The sequence below is a fragment of the Gobius niger genome, assembly GCF_951799975.1.
Source record: "Gobius niger genome assembly, chromosome: 4".
NCBI lineage: Eukaryota > Metazoa > Chordata > Actinopteri > Gobiiformes > Gobiidae > Gobius > Gobius niger.
Window position 1 is genome coordinate 20,221,625 of NC_136855.1, and position 25,943 is coordinate 20,247,567.

A 25,943-nucleotide genomic window follows, 5' to 3' on the forward strand; every position below is an offset into this window, starting at 1 on the left:
TCTGAACATGTGACAGTTTAATAACTGTCTCCACACATAATGTAATTATTATTTTAATTGTTTGATGGTTGCGAACAAACCAAAACATTATTAATCTGTCACACATGTTTTTGTTGTTTGTTTAAATCATTTCAAATGATCACTGTCACTGTGACAGATTAAAATAAACAAGAGCCTTTCTTTTCCAATTGAGTGGTAATAATCATCAGTGATGAATTTGTATTACAAAGACATAACAGCTTGTGACTGTAGAGCTAGTCTCAATAGAACAATAGCCTTTTAATAAAAAAGAGTCTGTGTTATATAAAACTATGGTTTACCTGTGATCCTCCAGCTATAGGGACTAGGAATGTAAAGAGATTGGCCACGAGCCCGTCCAAAGGGAAATTCAAGCTGTCGATGTACACAGTGTATATCAAACCTAGACATCCCTGGTGAAAAAAAAAAAACATATATAAATATATATATATATATATATATATATATATATATATATATATATATATATATATATATACTCTAATAAACAGAATTATATCAAACTGACCATTTTAGCTTTGATATCGGCACTATTTAGTAATTCCACAGTTTAGTGAAGAATATTATGAGAGTTTGAGATGTTCTAGTCATTTTGATTTGAACATTGTGACACATGTTTCTCATCCAGATTTAGGTGTGAATATTGCTATTACCCGATATATTTCTGGATAATCCAGTCTGGATACAAGGATAAGACTTTTTGGTGCAAAGACTTCAGCCGGTTGGATCAAACCATCTTCTTCTTCTGCCTCCTCATCTTCATCTCCATCATCTTCAATGCTCTTTGAGCCCTAAAAACATTAAAAACATTCAGTTTGAGTTGAAGAGTTCACAAAGTGTTTGAGAATGCTTAGGCAGCAGATAGACTTAATACCTGGCCTTGGGGCATCACAGGTCTACATCCACAAGGTACAGAGTTAAGTTTGAAAAGGCTGGGTTTATCAAACCTGGTTCACAATAACTGAAGTATCTCAACTGCTGGAACTGCGATCACTGAATGTCCTTTTTTGTAGCAGTATCAATCAACCTCCCTCCACATACATTACAAATCAGCCTTTCTGGTTTATAACTGATACAAGATGCAACAAAAAGGTCATGAACCGAAGTTTGCATTCTAATAGAGTGACATGGGTCAAATACAAGTGCCAGAAATGTATCTGAGGCAACACATGGCATTTGCTTCAAGATATAATCACGTGCTCCACACTGAAGAGGATTAAGTTCTAATTCAGGCACAGATCAACGCTTATTTTTCACTAAACCTCTTATCACAAAGTGGTATATTTCTCCAAATAGTAAAAACATGCCGCATGTGCTTCTGTATCTCTGGATTGAGAGGTATGTGATCCTCAGATAGCAGACCTTGGGTTCATTTCAACATTATTCCCCATTATTGTAAGGCTCTTGGTTCGACATTCCTCCAGCATCGGCCCGCATTCTTGCTGGAGTCTTGTTGAGCAGATAAGGACGTCAGTTTGGAGAGCTAAGCTTGTTAAAACAGCCTCACGTTTCGGGAACATCTTCATCAACTTTATCCAGAAATGTGTGCTTGTTTTACTGGCACATGCTGTCTGCACCAGGCAAAAATAGGCTTGATTAAAATGGGGCACATGAGTAAAAGCGCTACGGCATCATAGACTAATATGCCTATGATCTGATGCTGAACCCTGAACAGAATCAGCTGCCTAAATATATAACCACATTAAGCATAGTGATTACATTAGAAAAGTGCAGACTGGTCCGCAAACCCATCATGTTTGACTCATCGGATCCTAATTCAATACCATGATGCTAAATAGCAATTTTTGGGGTCGGGAAGCCCTTCTTGCCCAAAGACAAAAAGACAATATGTGCCTGAATAGATAGATACCTGCAGATTCACTTCAGCCTCATAGAAAGTGAAGCAGGAGCAGTAGTGTCGGTCTGAATCGATGTCCGTCAACACAACTGTGAAGAAAGTGGGTATCCTCCTCTCTCTGGACAACCTCCACCCGCTCGGCTGGCAGAACTGTAACAGAGCGGAAAACAAGACACTGGAATTCAGGGCAAGGTCATTGATACTCTTGATCAAGGCAACACAAAAGGTCAAATTGCACCATTTTCAGTAATCAGACCCGCGGCATACACTACAGTGAACTGTAGACAGAACAACACTCAGAGATTACCTTAAATCTTTATATGAAAATTTATATGAAGTACTGCCTTTTAAATTGCACCTTGGGGACCAATGACGCATTTTGATTGAGTAATTGATTGTTTGATTGTTACAGAACTCGGTCGAACATGTTATGTTTCATTCAAGACCAAGAGTTCACGAGCAGTGATGCCGGAGCGCACTAGTATAATCTGACTACTTTTCTTCAGTAACTAACGAGTAATCTAATGCACTACTTTCCAAACCAGTTATCAGATTATACTTATCCAAGTACACTATCCAAGTCAAGATATATATCTTTTTTCTTCTTGCGTCTCAGGGAGACGCAATGTGTGCGACAAGTCATGTTTTCAGCATGAGACCACGGCACAAATGTAAACTACAATGGAGGAGGAAAGACCTCTAACCCTAACCTTAAAGATGACAATACTAAGGTTCATTGTACACTCTGCTGACAACAAAGTGTTAGAATCTATAACGTAATTTATCTATAATAAATTTTAAGGAACAACTTGGAACTGCAGCGTGGCACAGTCAAATCTACAGAGAAAGTAGGGCTGGGAGATATGGACCAAATGTCATATCCTGATATATTTAAGTTGAATATCGATATACGTTATATATCCCGATATTTTTTCCGCAAAGTGAGAGCTGTGAAATGAAATGTTAAGTCAAAGTCAAAGCCAAATACGAGTAGTTTTATTGAAAATCTTTTTCTGAGGACAGCATTTATATATAAAGAGATAACAAAACAAAGTGCTCAGTTCAAGATAAGATTTTTTAAACATCAGCTTGAGATTACCTGATTATTTTTGTTAACTTAATTGCTTATCTGAACATGTTCTTTATTTACTTTGATAACGGCATCCGGCTTCAGAGATGCTCTGTGGGAGGTCACAATATTGCCACTGCCTTGAAGCAAGTATTACAGCTCAAATTTGAACTTCATTGGTATATGCGATATGGTCTTATTCCATATCTCATTTAAAAATATATCGATATATCTAATCTTAATGGAAATGGCTTTGATTTAGCCACCGCACAAGGTGAAGATGAGCGGTGCATTGAACTGAATGAGGTTCAGTCAATAGGAGTAATGTAGTGCCTTATAGTGGTCACTGGACAAAATACTGCACTAATCCAACAACAGTCGGCAGCTGCTGACTGTAATAATCAAAGTAACATGGAATCTGACTTAGTTACTTTTAAAATGAAGTAATCAGTAAAGTAACTAAGTTACTTTGTAAAGGAGTAATCAGATTGCTTTTCGAAGTAACTGTGGCAACACTGCATGAGAGTCAGTAATTTAACAATCTGTCAGCAAAACATGTTTCAGTCTCTGATGCAGGAGTGACAGTAATTAATAAAAGAATAATAAAAGAAACACACGTATAACTTGAAAACAAGCCATTTGGCTAAATTTTATATAAATGAAGTTGATTTAACATAATGGTAATGTTCACTTTACAAAAGTAGTTCACAAAGAGATTCAAAGGCTGGTGCCGTCAGACAGCACAGACTGAAAGGCCATAACTATTCAGATTAGATAGACTGTGGATCATGAAGACATTGGTGTTCTTGTCTCATGAGTTCCTTCAGAAAGTAACTGTTTGACATGTTTTAGATCATCTTCAAAACAGGAATAATCAAGAAAATGTATCAATAATTACTGAATACTGACTGATTAGTAATATCTCATTTGGCTACATGTCATGTGACTTTTACAGGGAAATTGTTATGCTTGTTACTCTTGATTTAATACATGATTTGCATGTCGATGCACTGTAAGTGTTTTCTCTTACTACATCCATTGTGTTCATGAGCGGTAGTCAAGAAATATAGAAAAAATATTATATTTGGCTTGATCGTACTCCCCCTGGACCAAAATAGGATCAAGGAAGAAAAGGACAAATGCAGAGGAAAGAAACTGGAGAAAGAGAGGAAGGGGGACCGGGAATGCTCCATCCTACGGCATATACAATAGCATTCAGGAAATCTGCTTAAGCTGCTCATGAGCACGCAGAAACAATCCAAGGACAAGTGCAGATAACCGTGATCCTGTCCAGAACTATTCCAAATATGTCATTTATTGTTGTCCTGAAGAAGAGATAAACACCTTTGGGAGCACATACCGGGCGAGATCAGAGGAGATATAACATCCTGTGTGTATATGTTCTGCATATGCTCCAAAGTGACCTGCCCCGAGCACGTGGAGGACCCATTGTGGAAGGTTTAATTGACTTCCTTTATATTTAATCACAGTTTCCTTTTGAAGCGTTATCCACAGGGCAAGTCTGCACGGAGACACTTCATAATGTGCAGTTATGACATCATACGGTACCATTCAACATGTCTGACTGATTCAGAGGGGTCACCCCATAAACCCCATATCTGTCAAGAGAATCATCATTCCCGGCGTCATTTTACAACTGTATATTTCTCGGTTAATGCAAACTTATCAAATGGTATTTAATTTTTGAATATGAGGCGAATGTTTATGGATGTAACAATCAAAAAAAGAAAACTTTCAAATGCAATATGTAATTCAACAAAAGTAGACTGCTTTTGCCACAGTGACCCACAAGACTTGCTTTGTTGTTTGCAGAGCCAAAACAAATCTAGTTCATAAATGGGTTTGTGTATTTTATAATAACAAACATAACTATGGCATAGGTAAAGGGGAAAGATTGGAAGACTTTTCTGCAATAGGTGTTTATTACTGATTTGTGATTTGATAATATTTGTGGGATGACGACCATTTAAGCGTTACAGTCCTAAAAGCGCTGACAGTGATTCTCATTGCCTCTTTATACTTGGAGCAGCCAAAAGTGCACTACACATAATTTCTTTCTACAAGAATAAAAGATCCCGGGCAGATGACAACGTGAGTCGTATGTCAGTCTATTATAGAAAGAGTCTGGTCTAACAGGTGCAGTGGTCACCCCACAGAATACAACATGCTGATATGCACATACACAAAGAGGGAAATGGACACCACTTATTCCACCATTAGCCTCTAGTCAAGTGACACTGACTAAATAACACACTTCGCATTGATGTCAGAGCAGGGAACAGGGTTGCCCTCCAGCTAAAGCCATCACCATGTGACGGAGCTCGGCATGAGGGCCACTGATACAAGATCTTCTGTCTGACCGGTTAAATATCGTCACAACAAGGAGCTGGAGGGAAGGATGACCTTTCAGAAGTTTTGTGGTTTTGGAAAACGAATTAAATTCAATATTCAAAGAATATTGATTGAGATAAATAAAGAGCATGTTAAATAACTGTCAGAAGGAAATGTTGTGCAATGTATTCTCAAGCATTTGTCTTGTGACTGATCAACCAGTTTGTACTAGGGCTGAACGATATGGACAAAATTTAATATCTCGATATTCATGACAGATATCTCGATATCGATACGATATGATACAACTATGGGTTTGGTGAAAACCAAGCATTTTTTCAGAAAAATCAAAACATAATACAAAAGAGCAAAAAAAAAATCAAAACATAATACAAAAGAGCAAAAAAAATCAAAACATAATACAAAAGAGTGCAGTTTCATTGATGAAAACTATATTGTTTATATCTTTTTCGATGAAAATGTTTTGAATAACGATATATCGTTGCTTTTTCTATATTGATATCTTGAATGTTCATATCTCGATATCTATACGATAATGATATAGCTTTCAGCCCTAGTTTGTATTCAAACAAATCTTGTAAACTACAGTACATACTGTATATATAAGTTATTTTTTCCTTGTATACAGCTATTACATTTTATCATATTACTTGTCCTGTCTGCACGTGTAACACAGCAGCTGCAGTTTAGGGAAAAGTGTTTTGTTGCTGCTAGTTTTTGTTTTTCCCAACACAACAGCACTCTTAAAGGAGTTGAAGGAAATCCACTCTGAGGAAATGCTTGGTCAGTGGTTGCATTCTCACAACATGACGAGACCATGAAGCCCGTGCGTGCTAGATACAACTGGAGCAAAAGCCACTCTCAAACATGATTCAGGGAGAAACAGAAATGCTGCGTCACTTTTTAGACCTTAGCTTTTTTTAAATTAGATTTACAAGAGAAAACATGACTTGAAGCACGTTCACGTTAGTGATGATTAATGCTGGAATCCTGGACATTTTTGCTTAGATATGCCTTATCTAAACGTGCAAGATCTTAAATTAGTAGTTACTATGGAATGTCAGATTAACATAAAACATGCTTTCCAAAATTAGGACACAGATAAGAGAATAGGGTTCAGCAGAAGATGAATATGTCAAAAATCCGCCAGACTTTACAATGTGGTCAGGAAAGCCTCATTGCAGATGTGCACTAGACATTGTTGTCTGGCACTTTGTACCTCTGCAAATGTTTGTAAGAAGCCACATGCCAGGAAGACAACACAATGAGGAAAGTGAAGCGTGAAGTGTCAAAGGCCAAACAGAGACTATCCAAAGGTGAGAGGGTCAGCCAGGGAGACAAGGTGTGTGAGCTACACAAAAAACAGCTCATTGAAAAGCATAACGTCCAAATATATGGGACGTTTATTGCATAATATCAACATTGGCTGAAGTCATTTTAAGTCAACCAAGAATCACAGGTCATCTCTGACAAACCTTTCAGTTAAATAGCGGTGGATGATATGTCAACCTTCTAGCTATGAAGCACGAGTGCTAACCGCTGTGCCATATGACAACACCACCAAAAAGCAGATCATTAGCTCATGATGTGATTTTCACTGTCCTTGTCTAGGTTTTAGTCCTTGTCTAGGTTTTCTGCACCCCAGCATTTTCATGTACGATAGCACCCACTTTGTTGCTGGTCCGACCATCAGACACAGAACTGCAGAATCCGCTCAGAAAGACTGCTAGACCCAAGAAGCATACCTATGGACAACTATTGTTAACTACTGTCAATAAAGCTTAAACTTTTCTACTCAAATATCACCAGCCATAAGGAACCGATATCTCAGCAGTTATTGCACATCCCAACTGGAGCCCGATAGAGCACTGCACTCTAATAAAAAACAGTTTACTGTCGTACTGTTTCACTCCTGTCACAAACACTTCAGGGTCCCTTCACTGATATGTTATGCAACAGCAGACACATAAGGTTTATTTTAATGGTTAGTATTTTTAGCCGGCGTTGATGGACCGCAGCAATTTCACGAAAAAAATTACACAGGAAGACACATAGGAGATACTATAAATATTAATACAGCACACAGCATTCAAGCTTTATGGTTGCCATGTGTGTAAGAAGATGAAAGAGGATGAGTATTTGTAGGTATTTTTTCAGATAATGAGGACAGGACATTTCTTTTCAACGTCTCTAGTTGGAGAACTCATTACATCAGTGCATTCCAACTTTAAGTGCAAATGACAAGTCATGCCCAGTAGTAGCCATTTTGGGGAAAAATGTGGAGGATCAGGGTGTGAACCCCAGAATAACACACAAATAAATTGTAGTGTTTCTTTCTGCAAAGCGCACTTGAAGACTTGAGCAAAGAGCACCTAAACGTATTCAACTTTGTATGGTCTACACTAAAACAAACAAATATATAGTATGTATTGCTTCAAAGGCCGTTTATGGAACAAGTGGATGTAATTGTCCCAGTGAAACAAAATATTTTGTTTGTATATTTTATTGTCCCCGTAGGCAAATTTGTCCTCTGCTTTTTTTTTTTTTTTTTTTTTTTATATTTATAAATTTTATGTCCTCTGCATTTAACCCATCCTTTGATGCCACTGAGGCAACCTGTAAGGAGCAGTAGTCGACGGCAGTGCGGTGCTCGGGGACCCATCTCCATGATGTGGAGCCAGGCTGATGGTCGGAATCACCTGCCTGGAGGACTCACCTATTGCACATGTTTTTAGTGGTAGGCAAAACCAGAGGACACCTACGCAGGCACGGGGAGAACATGCAAACTCCACACAGAAAGGTCCCATCCTTGTGGGAATCGAACCCGGGACCTTCTAGCTGTGAAGCGGAGGCGCTAACCGCAGCGCTAATCTGATGTGATATGAATGTCTGCATGATGATTTGTCTGCCATCGAATCCCGGACCAGATTTAAATTGAGAGTTCCACTTGTGTCGGACTCCACAAGGAGCAGAGACTAACTGAGTTGCCAATTTAGTGAAGTTCAGGGGGTCTGTTCGTTCATTGATGGTTTGGTTTCTAACTAGGCTTGGACCTAAACGTGTAGCCTATAATTGAGAGTCCGTATATGAACCCTACTAACAGGGCTTTGGTGTTAGGGCTAGGCGATATATCGATATTAAAGATATATCGATATATTTTTAAAAGAGATAGGGAACTACACCATATCGCATATATTGATATAGTCCAAATTTGCGCTGTAATACTTGCTTCAGACAAGCCGCTGACCAGAGCTTTCACTTCACAGCTCTCACTTGTGGAAAAATATATTGTATATCAATATTGAACCTAAATATATCGGGATATGACTTTTGGTCCATGTCGCCCAGCCCTACTTGGTAAATAAAAAAGCCTGCACACTTACTCCTTTTAGGATCAAATCAAACATTGTCTGATTAAAAGCTGATTATTGTTATGGCATGATGTTCAAGGGAATTGGAATAAAATGATGTTTTGTCCTTCAGTAAATTGCAAAAGAAGACATTTGTACAAAAAACTACTATCAACTATCAACGCCTTTTTTATCATGAACTAGCAGGTTCGTTGTTGTTTAGGTTATTGTGACAGTACTTTTCCTGGAAGGTTGTGAAACATGCTCATAAACTCACACCTTCAAAGTATTTCAATGTGTCACCAAAGTTAGGAATGAATTTGGATCACAACTAAAACTGCAGAATTCAAGCGCCCACTCTTTTACCGAGTATTTCAAATATATATACTGTTGGAAGTAATGATTAGGCAATATATAGTGGAGCCTGAGATATCACAATTAAGGAACACACAGGTTACACCCCTAATCCTGTACATTCCTAGTTATCTAAAAGAAAAAAAGAGAAAACATCTGTTGTATCACGTCCAGGGAAAGTCTGCGGATTTTCCCGTTACTACTTTATGTTCAAGAGTAACTGTGTAATGTCTTTGACGTCAGGATGCATTGGCAAGTACAAGCACGAAGTGTGAGCCCCTGAGCACTTGGTTGATGCCATCATAACAAAAACATGTCAGGTATGGAATGATTCCTCGGGACATTTAAACATGAGCTCTTCACAATAAAAGCTGAATGACAAAAAACACAGCCCCATGTCCAGCCACAAGATCATAATAAAGCATTTAGTACAGCTGAATGTTTACAATGGTTTACATAATATTTATACAACCAAGAATGTGGTCTAATTCGAAGACGTTGAGGCAATATTTCGAATATTCCTCTATTGCATAAAAGACTTCACTGAGGTCAGACGGATGATTTTCAAAATATCAACAACCATGCTTTTTATCAATCCAGGATTTTATGGTTTTATCAGATTGGAAGTCATCTTTGATCTTTTTATGGCAATGTTTAACAATAATAGGTTGCATGTTTGTGTGTCATCTGCTTGGAGAACATCTGAAGGTTTAACAGCCCACTGAAAAACAAGGCATTCATCAAATACTCGGAATATAACTCTGTGATCTCTGGTTGGTTATGAGGATAAATAATTAGATTATACACATAATTAGAGTTTGACACGAGTTTATAACTCAAATAGTTCTAGAAATTATGTAAGTTCAAAAGCTTTATATGTGAAGGATCAGGAGTTTACGGCTAAATGTGGAGCCAAAAACCTTCAGTCACACTTGAATCAGGCCCAAACCCATACGATGTGAATGAGCTACAGAAAGTCAATAGACCTATGAGCCTTTTGTTTCAATAGATTCCATTTCTTGGAGACCACAAATCCACACATAAAATACAGAGGTCGACCAATATAGGTTTTTCTAAGGCCGATGCTGATTTTTGGGGATTTTTATTGGCTGATGCCAATATGCACAGACAGATATTTTTGGCAGATTTCTCCAAATGTCTGGTTTATAATCCTGTATATACAAGTACTTGGCCACTCCAGCAGTGGCCGACTTTATTTAATTACTTTTGGTGATTCAATCAATAGTTTCTGTCCCAGCATACTGTTGCTAGCTGCGGCATTTTGCGCGGCGATCAAAAATGCAATTGCGGAGGTTAATACGAAGGAGGTTTAGTGAAACTTGTGTTTAACAAACTTGTAGCTAACCAATTTCGGGGTGTAATGGTTCAGCTATCTCACAGTTCAAGCACGGTTTGATTGTACTCACACTACACTAAAGAACCGCGCTGATTGGGCTTTCAGCACTTGGTTCGGATGGACAAGTGTGAGTGCGCCCTTAGAGATCACTTTTTATTTTATTTTTTACTGACAACTAGGGCTGGGCGATTATGAAAAAAAAAGAAAATCACAACTATTTTCCCCATTTTAATCGATCTCGATTTTCGATTCGATTTTGTTTTTTCATAATAAATTAAATACATCTTGTTGATTCGTAAAATTAGATACATCTTTTATTCAAACCTAAGCTCAAACAAAAACGAAGGCTTTCCTCCAGTTTCATCTAACCAATCCTATTTCCACGCACGCATTAAGTGGTGATATGTCGCCACGTGTGTCACTGATCTATAATCCACCACAGCCTGGTCATCAGCAAAAGAAACCACTACAAAGGCACGCAAATTTGATGTGTTTTTGGAGGATGTAACGGCAGGTGTGGACTGTCTACAGCCTTCAATTTAGCCGAAGGCTAAGTGATGATGACACACATGAGCTCTGTTTTGATGAGCCCATATTCAATTCAATTCATCTTTTTTATTTGACCATCTGAGTTCCACAAAGTTCTTCATAGGAAGAGAGTTCAGCACAGTAATCAAAGTCAAAGAAAGATACATGCATAAGTAAGTAAGTAAGATAGTGAGTGAGTAATTAAATAAGAAATATAGTCTAAAACTTGTCACTTTGGTACGGTGCATATTGTCAGATTTTTGCACCACGGCCCCTCTACCAATTTTCATTGCAATGCTTCTCAGTTCCCCCGAGGCCGATGTTGTGGAAGGACTCGTTTTAAAGCCCTGATTTCACTCTTTCCAATATATATCGACCGGCTGATATATCGGTCGACCTCTAAAGAAATGACACCAGTCAAGCCTCATGTCCTGGAAATGGAGACGGTTCTGAATTTACAAATGCCTTACGGAAATCCTTGCAAGCCATTTTCGTGCTAACTTAAACTTCAAATTGCTTCTGTTGTGATTCTTGGTTAAGTGCTTTGATGAAAACAACACTTCTCTTGAAGTGTCAACAAAACATCTGACAGCCTCTAGTTGTGGCGCTTGTTGAAGATTTGGCATTAGGAGCTTATTGCTGCAGCTGCCTCACCTCAATCAGCTGAGGTTTTGTAAACACCGTTGTTTTCATCAGCAAAAAGAAACCATCAAAACAGTCTGTGCTCACATGGAGGCATAAATGAAAGAGCAGCATAAACAGCTTTGTGCTCATGTTGGAAATCAGTACAATGAATGCCCCACGTCACAAGGGGCTCGCCGGCTTCTCCGTGCTTCAAGAAAATAAGATAATAAGCTGCTCTGAAACAGGTGCTTCCTCCTGGTCCTAGCGGGGGATCCAACTCATGTACGTCTCCGTATGCCAGTAAAGCAATGTTCTGTACTGTCCGGGAGAGCAGTGTGTGGCACATATCGTAATGAAGCGTCACACCCTATGCCATGGAGCCTTTTGGGGCGCACTCATCATGTGGGGCTTGTTCTATAAATAGAACAGTTCACTCTCATGCGTCACACAGTTATATATTGTTTATGTTCCACTTCTGACCATTTTGAAAATTGTACATTTGTAACATGAACAATAGGGATGCAACGATCCGATACTGGTATCTGATATCAGAGCCGATACTGGAAAAAATCCGACATCGTGTATCGGCTACAAATATCCGATACTGAACCGATACCAGTTTTGGCTCTCAATGCCTTAAAAAACACAACTTTTACCACCTATATCTAAGTAAATATAGGCATTCTGTATGTCATAATAAAGCTAAGAACCTGGGGAATTCAACTGCTTAGTTTTAACCTCCGCAAATGTATTTTTGATCGCTGCGGAAAATGCCGTGCCAGCAATAGCATGCTAAAGCTAGTGGGTGCATGCTAATGCTAACCAAAACTAATCAAGGCTGGGTCAGAAACTATGATAGAAATACCTAAAGAAGCCTAATGCAATAAAATAACCACTGCTGAAGCCAAGTGTTTGTATTTTAGTTTAAGAAATAACTTCATGTGAATTGTTTGTATTAATGTAATCTAAAGAGGGCCATATACCCAAGGATAATTAGTGTAGAAAAGTCCAGTGATCCTTGTTAAATGTTTTTTCAAGAGTTTATCAATAGATATAGTTGACAATTGATCTGGAACATCATGACAATAAAATATGACTTTATTGATCTTAAAATTGAGAAAAGATTCAATTAAATATCGGATATGGGCAGATTCTCAAACCCCGGTATTGGTAGTAAAAAAGCTGGACCGGTGTATCTCTAATGAGCAATCAAATAGTGTAACTAAGTATTTTCTCTTGGCCCTACAGTTTGGTGACCCCAGTGTTTTAGTTAAGTTCAGCACCTCTACATTTCCCATTCAAGAGGTACTAAAAAGCATTACAGTAAAGTGATGAGACGTGTTCATCCTGTGTTGCCATTTCCCTCGGAGTGATTTTGGGCATGGAAAGTCCTCCTCGCTTGATGACAGCTCTTGGTTTCCTGGTGTGTTTGGCTTCATTGGCACACCGAGCATTGATTACTCATATGTGGATCTTCCTGTCAAACACATGATCCCATTCTCCCGAGAAACGCAAACGGCATCCTGTCACTAGGAATGCACTGTTTAGCCTCTCTCCCATAAACATCATGGGACTCGACGTGCGCCGCGACATGTCAAGCTGCTGCCGCTAATGGACTGACTGATGCAATTGTGGCGCATTCTTTCATCTGTTTGCGGTTTGTGGAGAACAGGGCCTAAACACTGACAAAGACCAAACACAATGATGATGAACAAGACCATTAGTTGTGTCATGCACATCGTGCACAAGTGCTGAAAATAGATGACGTCTTAAATGCCATGGAGTCCTTTATCGAGCAAAAACATAAAGTCACACAGGAGCCAGATGCTACAAGTGCTTCATTTAGAAGGACGATGTTATTCATTTCACACTTAAACCAGGCTTTTAAAGTGTCTTCTTGTGTTCTGGAGCCTGCAGGCTATCTACAGCCCCACATGACAGCAGCCGGGTACACATTGTAGAAATAACTCGTCTTTCCCGGACATTCAAACCTAATTAAAAACATTTTTGTGGGAGAGGGGATGAGCTCAAGAATCTAGATCTGGACATAAAACAAAACAATGGTTTACAGTTTAGTTACGTAAGACTATTTTCGAAATGGAAGTGAAACGTCGAAGGAAAAAAACAATTTTGGTTTGACTGTGTTTCCAAACCACTTTTACGATAACTCCTCAGAATATGAGAGCAATTTTGCCCATTTGATTACCGGTATAATACTACTAATCTCTTTTTGTATGAGACAATTAAAGCAGTACTAAGTAACTCATGCCCCTAGAGGCCATAAGCGCCACTGTCGTAGCATGTTGCGTTTTTTTTAACTCATTAATCGTCTGTGAGAGAAAATACTGCACTGACAGAAAAGACAAAGAGAGTTTGACCATGTTTTTTGTATTATAAAAGACCAGCTTGTGATTCAGAGAATGCTTTTACACGGCTGAATAAGGAGGGAGAAAGTGATGTGACTGGATGACTAGCTTTTAAGCATAAGCTCCATAAAATGCATCTTTGCTGCCGATCAGCTGCCTTACAGATTTGTATCTTGTTGCTGCATGAAGCTTAAATGTAATAAATGAGCACCATGATGTTTAACAGCAGTTTTAAAAGTATATATGCGGCTCAATGATCAATTGCATGATAAATAAATCATAGGCTATATATAATATTAAAATCGCAAATCCAATCGCAATATCTCAGAAAAAAATCCAAAAAAGTGTTTAAAGTGTCTGAACAAAAGCAGCCTTTAGGAGGTGGAAAAAGGTGAGTGACAGTTGTGGACACAAACAACAAACTACGTAAAGGCCCAAAGCAAAGTCAATCAAGTTTTGTCCGCTGCGTTCAGACACGTCCACAATTTGTATCGCGTCATGTCATCCTTAAAAATGTTGTTGTTAAAATTGTTAAAACGTTAAATGTTAAAATTCAACATTTTATGAATCAAGTACAATCTCCACTTATACGAAATAAGAATATTTTTTTATGTCATGTCCCAGTGGATTCTTTTCTCTAGAAAGTTTTTTTCAGAAAGCACAGGTTAATAAAGACTACTGGACAGTATTGGAGTATTTTCAAATGTGATGGTCCTTTCAATTTTCAAGGTTTTTCACCATCAGGATGATTATAAATGTCAAATGTTTCATCATACAATAATCTCTGCCCTTTGGCCACATCTCCCTCTCATTACACAGTAGCTCAAAACAACAGGCTTTTCATTTTATACAAGAGCTGGAAAATATGAAAAAAAATTCTTCATAAAAATTGATTAAAGTCACTTGTATATTAATTCTGCATGCACTATATGTGCTACTTATTGACTGCTGCTGTTGTGCGTAACTTAATAGGTTTGTGAAGCTCTTATTCTTCTGTCTGGTCGACATGCACTGGCTACATGTAATGAGCTGTTCAACAGTGAACTGCTCAGGAATGTGTTTGACCTCATGGACAATGAAACGCTGTTCACGCAGCAGACACTGAGGCCAAACATAAACACACGACTCACCACTGCATTGATGATAGAGGCATTTGGTTCAACGCTAGTAACTTACTTTGTATATAATTAATTCACTATTTTACAGAGTGTGAAGAAAACAATTATTGTCCCTTTGGGGACATTTGGTGCTGCTTTACAAAGAAAACACAGCAAAATAAAAAAGTAAGTAACAAGCAGCAAATAAAAAATAATAAGATGCTTCTACTAGGAGCGGAAGACATTGACAAAAATTAATATTTCGATATCAATATTCAGACGATATTTTACGATCGTTCAAAGACGTGTGCAGACTTGCAAAGAAGGTCTTGCTTGGCCTTTTGACCTGATGCGTCTGACCTAATATTGTATTGGTTTAGCTGCACATGAAAATATTAGTCATTAGTCATTACTGATTGAAGCGTAAATCAAGGTACTGTACTTAAATAATATTTACTCTGCTTTCAGTACAATGTATGTTATAAATGAACTTAAACAGTACTCCACAGTACCATGTGTTAAAGGGGCAAGATGCAAATTTGCCATTTTATGCTCATTACTGCCACCTCAGGTCATAAGTGTAACTGCAGCTTCTATATTAAGCTCGTGCATGACGGCACTTCGGACCCGAAGTAACACCGTTTTGAGTGACAGTGCAGGATTTTAGAGGCAGTTGTGGTGAACAGGTCTGGGCTCATTCTACACATTAGGACATTGTTGGAACATGTAGAGGGAGGAAAATACATAATTCTAACATATATTTTTACATTAAAAAATCTTACTTTTCTGTGCACTTTATTATGGTGAGATAAGAAAAGCCTTAAAATAGGCATTGTTTCTATAATATTGTGTGTGAGCGTCCCCCACTCCTCTGTTCCGCTGTAGCACTGAGCGATGGCGCTCGCTATAAAAGGCAAAGCCGAGGCGAGTGAGAGGCGGCGGGAGCAGAGGCTGCAGTCCTTGCTGAACTGCTGCTTCATCTTGGAGCTATTTTATTAAATGGTTACATTACACCGGCTTTACTGTTGCGTTTCGAGATTGTTGCTTCAACCTGGGATGCGAGTATTGACTGTAGAAGGAGCGACACAGCTAGCACAAGTAAAAACTTTGGAACTGTAATGCAGTCGGCAGCACAAGCGTTGCCTACTATTCTGCAGTTGCAGAAACATCGTGATTTGTATTTGTGTAAAGAAACTTGAAAGCTAAAAATACAGATTAACAAACAGATCTGTGTTCTAGGATATAAACCAATTACTGAAATCGTCAAGAAAAAAAGTCTTCAAAAATCTATTGTGACTGTACGTCCTCTATCTATTGACAATCAACCCCTTGCCTGAGGAGCGATAAGGTGATGGAAATGTACTCTATGCACGATGCAGTGACCCCCATCTCGACAGGGCTCATCCAGAACAGATGAGCGTCGAGCTGGTTCCTATCATCATCACTTGCCTGGAAAGATTCGAAACACATTTTTCCAGCACAAGTTGTAAACGCTTTTTCTATGAGCATTCCTCATCTGTGGTTATTTAGTTTGCTGGGGGCCTGTTGTGACCGCAAAATGCTTTTCGTGCTCAGCCTCATCCACTGTTTTCTACAGATGTGCACCTCTTGTGTTTGTAAATGACTCATTTTCTTTCTTTTTTTCAGAGAGTTGAGAAAATGTGCAAGTAATAATGGTTTACATACCAGGCGGAGACAGGGCCAAAATGCAAATTGCTTAGTGGGGTCTGTTAAACACTATGGTGTGTCTTCATTAGGGCTTCAAAGTTGGAATTCTAGTCATTTGGCTTTGGAGGAAAAGTTTGTCACACACCATCACAGACAGGCACATTTCCTGTCCCTGCTTACCCCCCTGGGTCCCTTGTGTAAGACTAAACTTCACCACCAATATGAACCATATTTAGTATCTGATCTTTGAGAGATGTTTTTTTATTAAAGAATGTAATTACTAAAGCGCTGCCAGAAAGAGATTGCTACGCATTAAAAGCATCCTAATGAAGTTCCTCCAACAATGAGGCGCATTATTGTGGCTTCATGTCAAAATCTTAGTCAGACCTGACACATCATGAAGAATTGGGTTTACATCTGGAGGAACCAAATACATCTCAGTGCACAGGTCACTGGTGACATCTGGAACTGCTAGCAATACATTCAGCAATACTCTGGGCTATATTTAACTCAGAGATCTGTGGGATGACTGGATTTTTGAGGCATGATGCTGCGGAGCCACCCATCCTCATTACTCAGCGCTAAGCAGAGCCCAAAGGAACAACTGCTTCAAATTTGACTTCATAGTTTGAATATTTCAATCCAGCCTCAAAGGGTCAAAAGTTCGACAACTTTAAGAGGTTTGTTGAAACAATCATTCTAAAACTTATTTATAAAGCTCTATATTTATACAGTACCCCCATCTTCCTGTCGAGTATAAAATGAACAGATCCTCACATGATATCTAATAAAACATCTCTATATTTCAGTATCTTGTCCAGTCTACAGTTATTTGATACACGCCTCACTCAAGATCTTTTTAAGAGCACGATAAGCAAGGGCGAAGGGATCGAAACTTACCACCATTGTTCTATTGCAAATTTTTACATTGTACATCGACAAATATACTATTCAATAATGAATCTGTACAGAATATATAAAACTGTCTCTACTGTCAGCTTTGGCCATCCAAAGTAAAATGCAAAGGTTGCACAACACCTAAAATTAGCCTCACAAAAAAAAGAGTTGATTTATGTCATAAGTGTATTTTTAGATGCAAAATGGCACAGCCCATCTTTTTGATATCCACCATCAGACTGCAGGTTACAAAGGAAGACGGCTGTGAGCCATTTAACAACCTCCTCCTCACAGTGTGTCGATTTGTCACCATAACAGACTCAATTGTCCTCATCTGACTTATAAATTGGCCTGTATACACTATAGCTGGGGCAGGCAAGTTTGGGGAAGGCCATGATTGACCGATTGACCAATCAGAGAAATGCAAGGAAAAAAACATGAAATATCGCACTGAAAAATAACATTTTCTGTAAAAAGGTGAACTATGACAGTATCTTCATTACAGGTGAGAGGAGTTATAAAGTATGTTCTGAATTTTACCCGATTTGAGAGTCTTCAGTCTCCCGCGTCTGAGTGCTGCAGTACCTGCATTTGTGACTGGAGCGATATAAAGCAGAAAAGGTAATGATTGGCTGCGAGCTGAATCGACTCTCCTGCTTTTGAGCAGAAACAGGAGAGGCTGGCTGCAGGCTGGCAGCAATGTAGTCATACACAAGCAATGATCATGACCAGCTTTAGATTATGATGTCACAGCACCCAGCATCACCCGATGTGGTTTGAAAACAGACACCATTTCCTCTCATTATATGCGAGCGTGTCAACAAGGGATTTTGAAGACTCTGATTTAGCTTAGAAACAGAAATCAAAACCATATTATGCAATCAACACCTGCTTTGGGGCTTACTTCAATACTTCGAAACTGAATTGTATATCCACTCAGCTTTTTGGCCTTTCATAACAGCATCCGATTGTCATGTGTCAGCAAGAACATCCATATATATATACCCATACTGCCCGTGAAGCATACAACAGGTACGTTGTTCAGTGGGACGGCTTTTGATTAGGTGTGATAACAAAACACGGCCAGGGGCAGACTAGATGAGAAAAATGATACAATGTTGTCCCTGATGTGAAAACAGATTTACAACAAAACCTTTTTGAAAGCTGTATGTCATGAGCAGAAGTTTGTTTCTTCATGCTCTGTGGAAATATTTCTGTGTATTTCTGTGCCAGGGCCGCTGTGAAAACCAACTACAGTTTGTTTCAGATTCATGTGTGTGACACAAATAATTCAACATGCACCTAAAGATCTCTCACAATATAACACTGAAGGCACTCACCATTTCAACCCCCTGAGGAAACGCTGTGCCCTCCCAGTCCTTTTTGGGATATCGCTGGATGATCTTCCCACATCCCTCTCCTGATCCTGTGCATAAAATACAGACAAAATCAGAAATCTACAACAGGTGCATGAAGAAAGACTACAAGAGCAAATAGACGGAAGAGAAAAAAAATACATTTAAAAATGTAAAGTATTTTTCTGTGCAGCTCCAGTGTGTTGGGCGCTGAAACAATCATCCAAGTAGCCAGCGTTTATGAGTTTGAATCCTGCAAAGAGCACGTGAAAACACTTAATAATATTTCAATGCCTTATATATTTACTAAATGTTAATACATATTTAATAAATAGAAATAGGGAGATAGGGAATGTGGGTGAAGTGTCTTCCCAATGACACAACAACAGCACTGCACTGTCAGATGTAAATTCATTTTACACATTGAGGACGGCTTTTATGCTGACAGTCAAAATCAAATCTATATTTAGAGAGTATTTGCTCCGAATCAATTTTGTTGAATTGAATTTTCAGATCAACCACAAAGCATATCATGTCACACTTATTACAACTGCACACAAAACTCTAGTGATGTCCTGCGGAGTTTGACCAATTCAAGATGTTCCTTGAGGAATGTGGCAAAAGTGAGATATGGAACGACTAACACAAAGCAGAGAGAGGTCATTCATTTTTAGTAGTAAAGCTGTGGCAAGCAGGCAATGTGGGGTGGTGAGGAGGGGTAAAAGAAAAAAAAAAACTAACCCAAGGTACAGTATGGGGGGCATTTTCTCTGACTTCTGCTCTGATCCTTTCAAAGGAGTCTATATATTCATAGATCTGAGAATGAATCTTTAAAAATGCATTTACACCAACACCATGTTCACATGCAGTCTTTCAGATGCTTTGTCATCATATTTGTTAAAGTTTTTCCTAGAAATGTAAAATAACAGCATGCAATTCAGACAACAGCACGACAGCTGGAGGCTGATCTATAGCAGGTGTACGACACTGCAGCCACATTTCAGATTTGTGAGGCAGACCAGTGCACGCTCAAACTGTGAATAGAAAAAAAACGAAAAATAATCGCTTTCCCCCGGGACCCCATATGGACTGGTATTGCAAAATGTTGAAACTTTGATCTGTGCAAATAATTCACCTCAGTGGGAAAGTGCAATGTAAAACTATAGGAAACAATATGCGTCTAGTACTGGTTACTCTGTTCATGCTTAAAAGCTGAGAGTAGGCCTGAAAATTGTAAAAAAAAATAATAATAATAATTAAAAAAAATATATAGAGAGAAAAATGGGATGTCTCGATACGATATTCAGCTTCGGTAGCCGATAAAGGCATTCTGAGAGTATCAGATTGGATTGGATTTAATGACCGTCATGGCCAGACGTATTGGGTACGATACAAAAGACGGCCGTGAATCTGCAGTCCTGGATCTGCAGTGTCTCCAGCCTGCAGGTTTACCGCAGTGAAGGTTAATTGAAGATCGCTGTAGATCCAAGACCGTACATTCACGACCTTAATGCTAGCACTAAGCTACACCTACTTCGCAAAAACTTTGTAATTGAAAGATCAAAGCTTAATCCAAAACTTCTTGCATGTTTATAAAAATATGCTATAGTTATATTTTTTCAATACATATATTAAATATGATACATGTCAACCATTAAATATGACGGCCAAACAAAAACTTACCTGGAGCACCAATATGTCATCTCAACATTGAAATCAGAATTACAGTATTACCAGTACTTGGTTTATAAATAAATGATCTTACCAATATTGGGTTGTGAAAAATAGGGAGCTGTGTGTGCGCTGTAGGGCTGTGTGTGCGCTGTAGGGCTGTGTATGCGCTGTAGGGCTGTGTGCGCTGTAGGGCTGTGTATGCGCTGTAGGGTTGTGTGTGCGCTGTAGGGCTGTGTGTGCGCTGTAGGGCTGTGTGTGCGCTGTAGGGCTGTGTGTGCGCTGTAGGGTTGTGTGTGCGCTGTAGGGCTGTGTGTGCGCTGTAGGGCTGTGTGTGCGCTGTAGGGCTGTGTATGCGCTGTAGGGCTGTGTGTGCGCTGTAGAGCTGTGTATGCGCTGTAGGGCTGTGTGCGCTGTAGGGCTGTGTGTGCGCTGTAGGGTTGTGTGTGCGCTGTAGGGCTGTGTGTGCGCTGTAGGGCTGTGTATGCACTGTAGAGCTGTGCGTGCGCTGTAGAGCTGTGTATGCGCTGTAGAGCTGTGTATGCGCTGTAGGGCTGTGTATGCACTGTAGAGCTGTGCGTGCGCTGTAGAGCTGTGCGTGCGCTGTAGGGCTGTGCTGTAGGGCTGTGTGTGCGCTGTAGGGCTGTGCGTTCGCTGTAGGGTTGTGTGTACGCGCTGTAGGGCTGTGTGTGCGCTGTAGGGCTGTGTGTGCGCTGTAGGGCTGTGTGTGCGCTGTAGGGTTGTGTGTACACTGTAGGGCTGTGTGTGCGCTGTAGGGCTGTGTGTGCGCTGTAGGGCTGTGTGTGCGCTGTAGGGCTGTGTGTGCGCTGTAGGGCTGTGTGTGCACTGTAGGGCTGTGTGTGCGCTGTAGGGCTGTGTGTGCGCTGTAGGGTTGTGTGTACACTGTAGGGCTGTGTGTGCGCTGTAGGGCTGTGTGTGCGCTGTAGGGCTGTGTGTGCACTGTAGGGCTGTGTGTACACTGTAGGGCTGTGTGTGCGCTGTAGGGCTGTGTGTGCGCTGTAGGGTTGTGTGTGCGCTGTAGGGTTGTGTGTACGCTGTAGGGCTGTGTGTGCGCTGTAGGGTTGTGTGTACACTGTAGGGCTGTGTGTGCGTGCGCTGTAGGGCTGTGCGTGCGCTGTAGGGCTGTGCGTGCGCTGTAGGGCTGTGCGTGCGCTGTAGGGCTGTGTGTGCGCTGTAGGGCTGTGTGTGCACTGTAGGGCTGTGTGTGCACTGTAGGGCTGTGTGTGCGCTGTAGGGCTGTGTGTGCGTGCGCTGTAGGGCTGTGCGTGCGCTGTAGGGCTGTGCGTGCGCTGTAGGGCTGTGCGTGCGCTGTAGGGCTGTGTGTGCACTGTAGGGCTGTGTGTGCGCTGTAGGGCTGTGTGTGCGTGCGCTGTAGGGCTGTGCGTGCGCTGTAGGGCTGTGCGTGCGCTGTAGGGCTGTGTGTGCGCTGTAGGGCTGTGTGTGCGCTGTAGGGCTGTGTGTGCGCTGTAGGGCTGTGCGTGCGCTGTAGGGCTGTGCGTGTGCGTGCGCTGTAGGGCTGTGCGTGCGCTGTAGGGCTGTGCGTGTGCGTGCGCTGTAGGGCTGTGCGTGCGCTGTAGGGCTGTGCGTGTGCGTGCGCTGTAGGGCTGTGTGTGCGCTGTAGGCCTGTCCTGTCGGATCGCTCACGGTTCAGGCACAACGTGCAAAGCCAAAGGTGGATGTTTTCTCCAACAGCGGTTGTGGCGAGTCTAAATGAATAACTATGCTGTCAGCACTCAGTGCGCTGACAGAGAGGCAAAGGAGTGATTCTTCTCAAGGATAGGGTTGCCAGATCATGCAAATATATCCTCCACAATCTTACTTGTTTCCTTCACTGTAAAATCGTGAGATTAGCGGGAGAAATGACTGCGCGGGAGCACCGTGGGAGATGGCGTTAAAAATCAGGAGTCTCCCGTGTAATTGGGAGAGTTGGCAAGTATGGTCTTAAGCGCTTTACATCAAAGAACCATTGACCCATTCACACTCATTTACATCAGTGTCAGACACTGAAGGCAAGGTGGGTGAAGTATCTTGCCCAAGGACACAATGATAGTGTACACATGTAGGATTCAAACCACCGACCCTCCAGTTACAAGACGGCCCACTCTACTATCTGCACCACTGCCACCACTAAACGTTACTGGTACCTGTACTGTACCTGAACAATACTTTTTTCAGTGCCTATGCAACATTATTTATCTGGAATTAGAATACAGAAACAAATCCATTTCTCTGAGCCCGGCATTAAAACTAAAAATTAAGTTTTTAAGTTTGCTACTTAGATTTTTTCAGTACCAGATGTAGAGATGCACCGATCTGATACTGATATCAGATATCGAAGCCAATGCCAGAAAATATACAATATCCGGGATTGAACACAAATATCCGGCACTGAACCGATTAGGGCTGAAACAACTAATCGATTAATCGTCAACTAATCGATTACTAAAATAGTTGTCAACTATTCCAGTAATCGATTAATCGTTTTCTAGTAAACACAGACTAAAATTGAGCAAAAAATACATGAATATTATGTATTTTGGATGAAAACCTACTTTGTTTTTTAAAGTTAGGGTCTGCAGTGTTTTGTACATCGTAAATTTCATAAATATCTGTCTGTCTCGTCCAATCAAAGCAGAATTAGCACAAAGAGCCTCCTACAGACGTTTACTTTAAGTTTACTCCATCCACGTGTCCTCAAGCGGCGCCACTTGAGCTTTATGTGATAAAAAAATTGAAAAAAATACAATTTCCATGCACCTTTCACAGCCAAGCGATTAATCGATTAATCGTAAAAATAATCGGTCGATTAATCGATTACCAAAATAATCGTTAGTTGCAGCCCTAGAACCGATACAAGTTTTGGCTCTCAGAGCTTAACTTTCACCAACTAAAACAAAGTGAATATGGGCATGCAGATTTTTCAATCGCAGAGTTACTTTTAAACCTCCATATTGATAAAAAAAAAAAAAAAAACTAGACTGATGCATCTCTAACCAGAAGTACATAAACCTTTCATCAAGTGGCCACAGGTCCTACTCGTCCGGTTGTACTGTATTAGTACAACAGATTGACTGACTCAGCAAACCATGGAGCAGGGCGCTTGCAGACGTCTGAGTCACAACTGGGTTGCAGGTCACATACTGTAGGTCGTTTGCACAAACACTCACTGCAGCTCATTACCATAACATCAAGTGGCACCGTTTGCCTAAAGCCTCCTGTCAACAGCTCCTTAGAACTCCACCAGACGCAGGGACAAATTCATCTCGGCAAAGCTCCAGAGACACGGCTTTGATAGGTATTGTGGGTTCATATTCGGTTTGTAGGAATTTGAGATGGCCTTTGTTCACCTGTGCAGGCTGGCAGTGAAGCATATCTTGACCCTGTATGGAGCAAAGACCCGCGCACAGCCTTACTGTAACGCGTCTTTACAGCACCTCTAATTGAAATCACATGCTTCCAGTTCCAATATTCCACCTGGGACCAAAATAAATGACAGGATTCCTTGCATTCCATGAGGCTGCACTCTTGTATTAAACCAAGCCGTGCGTTCAAATATGACCCCCCTGGTAACTGTAAAGAACCCCATGGGCGGCTTAATCGAAACCAGGCATGAAAGGAAACATGCTAATTTGAACATCCGCTGGTCGAGGAATTGGGGATACAAAAGAAACACAGATTGAGTGGTTTGTTTCATTTGTTAATTTACGTTCTGGCAGAAGCTATAAGGAAAATAAGTCCACATACGCTTGCATGTTTAAGAGTATGGCAGTTCTCAAAATGAAATGGAGCTCACTGCATGAAATGTCCGAGAATCTTTAACAGGCCATAATAAAGTTTGAAATTATGGCGCAACAATTATTGATCATACATCAACTGGTAAAGCAATGTTAGTGTATAGGCCACTGACTAAAAACACAGCTTGATGGATTACAACATACTGTCTGGAAGGGACAGCTGTTCTTAGCTCTAGAGAGGGGACGTACTTATTAAGCAGTTTACTGTAACACGTGTAACATGCATCAATGACACAAAAACACTCCAGGCATGTTTGATGAGCACATAGTACCTTCACACAGAGCAACAAACTCTTCAGAATATCTCCCAGCAGAGGCATTTTTGTTAAGTTTTGTGAACAAACAACATGGGGATGAAGAAAAAGCAGCAAAGTGCCCAGAGTGCCTTAAACACTCTATCATGCAACAATGGGCTGGACTAAGATTACGGTTAGGGCTGTGCAATTAATCAAAATGTAACCAAAATTATGAGCTCAACTTTGGTAAATCTCAATAATCACCATGGGGCTTTTTAAGTGTTGGTTTTGGTAGTAACAGCTCCTGGTATGGAGTTTAGAGAAGTAAGACTGAATTTAGTGTGTATGTTAAATGGCACTGTAGTGGAAAGCATTTATTCTTGTATAAACTGAGGTTTAATTAAAAGGTCCGTCTTTTAATGTTAAGCTATATTTGTTTTTAAAATGGAAAAAATAAGCTTCATCATCATTATGTGAAAAAAGATTATCTGTGTTGTTAAGGTTAAGTAGCTATAGCTAGTGTGGCGTGATTCAGAACAATTTCTTTGCGAGTGAAAAACCACTTTGGGTTGTTGGTTTTCTTGATTAGAGGATTTAAACTTTTGAACAGCCTTCTTTCATCATTGTGATTTATCTTACTGCTGTGAACTTAATCAGCACAATAGACGTGGAGAGGCCACAACTATACGCAAGCAAGAGTCGAGTGAGAAAGCCCTGGTTCTGGCCAGGCATGCACACAGGTTTACTAATCTGGAAAAGTTCACAAGTACTGGTTTATCAATGTCCTCCACATTGTCAAAAGTGGAATTTAACACCTGTATTAAATCTTTTTTTTTCAGGCTTAAAACGACAAGCCCAGCACTATCAGTCATTGATTTGCGTCATCCGTTTGTCAAACTGCAATTTTTCCAGTCTGCACAGTTCATTCTGATCCATTCGATTTCTACAAATGCCAGTGTTGTGTACATCATATAAGGCCTTTCTGCAAAGAAAGTTTAAGGAATTGACAGAATTCTTCACATTTCTAGAGCACTAAAACACGCATGTGAAAAATCATTTAGTACTATGATGGGCCTGACGTTGCCCTGCATTATTGGATGGCAGGAGAATCAAACCTCCTTGCTATGAGAGGAACTACTGTGTATCCCAACAATAGTCATTTCCAGTGCATTTATTAATGCATTTATTAATATTTTCATTGAAGAAAGCAATTATCGAAGTAACAAACGTAATAAAGGTAGTAAAGTAAGAAAGGTCAAGTTGGGACAAGGAAGATGCCAAAAGGG

General features: G+C 40.2%; 1 protein-coding gene across 2 annotated transcripts in view; it reads right to left on the minus strand.

Moving 5' to 3' along the window:
* sbf2 (SET binding factor 2) overlaps positions 1 to 25,943 on the minus strand; it is a 67,540-nt gene that overhangs the window by 36,296 nt on the left and 5,301 nt on the right. For both annotated transcript variants that reach the window (XM_079554869.1, XM_079554868.1), the window contains exons 2-5: positions 18,921 to 19,006; positions 1,910 to 2,047; positions 693 to 830; positions 321 to 431 (exon numbers count right to left, since the gene is read on the minus strand). In XM_079554869.1, coding sequence (XP_079410995.1) covers positions 321 to 431; positions 693 to 830; positions 1,910 to 2,047; positions 18,921 to 19,006 — 473 coding nt within the window. The remainder of the gene's footprint in view (positions 1 to 320; positions 432 to 692; positions 831 to 1,909; positions 2,048 to 18,920; positions 19,007 to 25,943) is intronic.